This window comes from Eurypyga helias, unplaced genomic scaffold (assembly GCF_000690775.1).
Source record: "Eurypyga helias isolate BGI_N326 unplaced genomic scaffold, ASM69077v1 scaffold36199, whole genome shotgun sequence".
NCBI lineage: Eukaryota > Metazoa > Chordata > Aves > Eurypygiformes > Eurypygidae > Eurypyga > Eurypyga helias.
This window is the reverse complement of record NW_010274563.1, coordinates 434-1832: the sequence shown is the minus strand read 5'-3', so window position 1 is coordinate 1832 and position 1399 is coordinate 434. Positions and strand designations below refer to the sequence as shown.

The 1399-nt window shown below is 57.6% G+C and overlaps 1 protein-coding gene across 1 annotated transcript in view; it reads right to left on the bottom strand.

Moving 5' to 3' along the window:
• The window catches only part of LOC104515752 (phosphorylase b kinase gamma catalytic chain, skeletal muscle/heart isoform-like), a gene marked incomplete at its 3' end in the record, with an annotated part of 1947 nt that extends 871 nt beyond the window's left edge, over nt 1-1076 (bottom strand). The window contains exons 1-3 of the mRNA XM_010159848.1: nt 968-1076; nt 514-689; nt 166-220 (exon numbers count right to left, since the gene is read on the bottom strand). Of these exons, the coding sequence (XP_010158150.1) occupies nt 166-220; nt 514-689; nt 968-1050 (314 nt within the window). The remainder of the gene's footprint in view (nt 1-165; nt 221-513; nt 690-967) is intronic.
• Between the last annotated feature and the right edge of the window lie 323 nt (nt 1077-1399).

Sequence of the window (1399 nt, the reverse complement as noted above, 5' to 3'; positions counted from 1 at the left end):
TGCGACGAGCCGGCTCGCAGCTATCCGGGCTCGTTTCCACCCGGAGCAAGAACTGGCTTTCCCCCGCTTTGCCCTGTTTGGGCCATAAAGTGCTGGGGCGAGTGCTGGCTGGGGGGTGTCTGAGCGCGGGAACGGGCCTGGGGCGACGGGCGAGCTGGTACTTACAGGTCAAACACCAAGAAGAAGAAGGTGCTGGATTCATAGCTGTCCTTCAGCTGGACTGCAATAAAACACAGGGGCTGTGAGCGCAGCATGTGCCACGTTCCTGTCTGTTAACGGGCTGAAAGTTCTGATCTAATTGCTAATTGAATTAATGAGGAGTTGATCTTCCTCATGTTTCAGCTGGGAGACAGCCTGGGCACAGCAGCAGAGCAAAGGATGCTCTAAGCAGGTGCCCTGCGTCGTGTTAGGACCATCGGGGGCCTGACCCTCCTGGGATTTCACCCCAAAACCCTGGTTGAAGAATAAATGGGGCAGACCCCCCCTCGCCCCAGAGCTCAGCACCTGACTTACTGACATTGGGATGGCCTGAGACTTTCCGGAGAATGTCGATCTCTTTCGCGGTGGCTTCTCGCAGCTCCTGCACCTCCTTGGGGGATATGTTACCCGCCGTGATGTCGATGATCTTCACGGCGTACTCCTGCCGCGTGGCTTTGTGAATGCACCGACGGACGATGCTGCTCACCCCCCTGCCAGGGACAACACAGGCGAGGTGGGACTTCCAGGTCCTGCCCACCCGCCCAGTGTGGCAGCCGTGCCGTTGGCATGGGCAGGCTGGCATTTTCGGGCACTTCCCGCTGTTCCCCTGCCTTGGCCGGACACATTTTGAGCTGATGGAAAGCGCTGCTTTGCGCTATTTTTAACCCCGTGCTGCTACGGGCCCCGTTCATATCAGATTCCCAGGAGGGACACTTCCTAGCAGGTACTGGGACATGTGAAACCACAGTTTGCTAAAAACAAGCTTTACCTGCCCAAAATCTCCTTCGGCTCATACTTCTCATAAAACTCCTTGGATGAGTTCCAGTCCGGTAAGTCGTCTTCCTTGGTCATCTCTGGCTCCTGCCCGGCAGCACTCCGGGCTCGTCTGCTGGTGGGAAGGGTCTGAGAGGAGGAAAGGGGAAGGATGGGCACTCACTGCACCCCAGGAGCAGGGACCTGCTTCATCCAACCCCTGCCCAGAGGGGAAAACACCTGGCTGGAGGAGGAAGATCCTGGACCACAGACCAATAGGGATATTTTGCTGGTTGGAAAAGCTAAGCTTTGCCCCCAGGACCCTGTGGGAATCCCACTGAGGATAGCAGGAGAAATCCCACAGGATCCTTGGCTGGGCCCAAGGCTTTGGGAAGTGCTGCGGAACCTCGTCCCTTCCGGCAGAGCACCCAGCTCGCAGGGCATCATC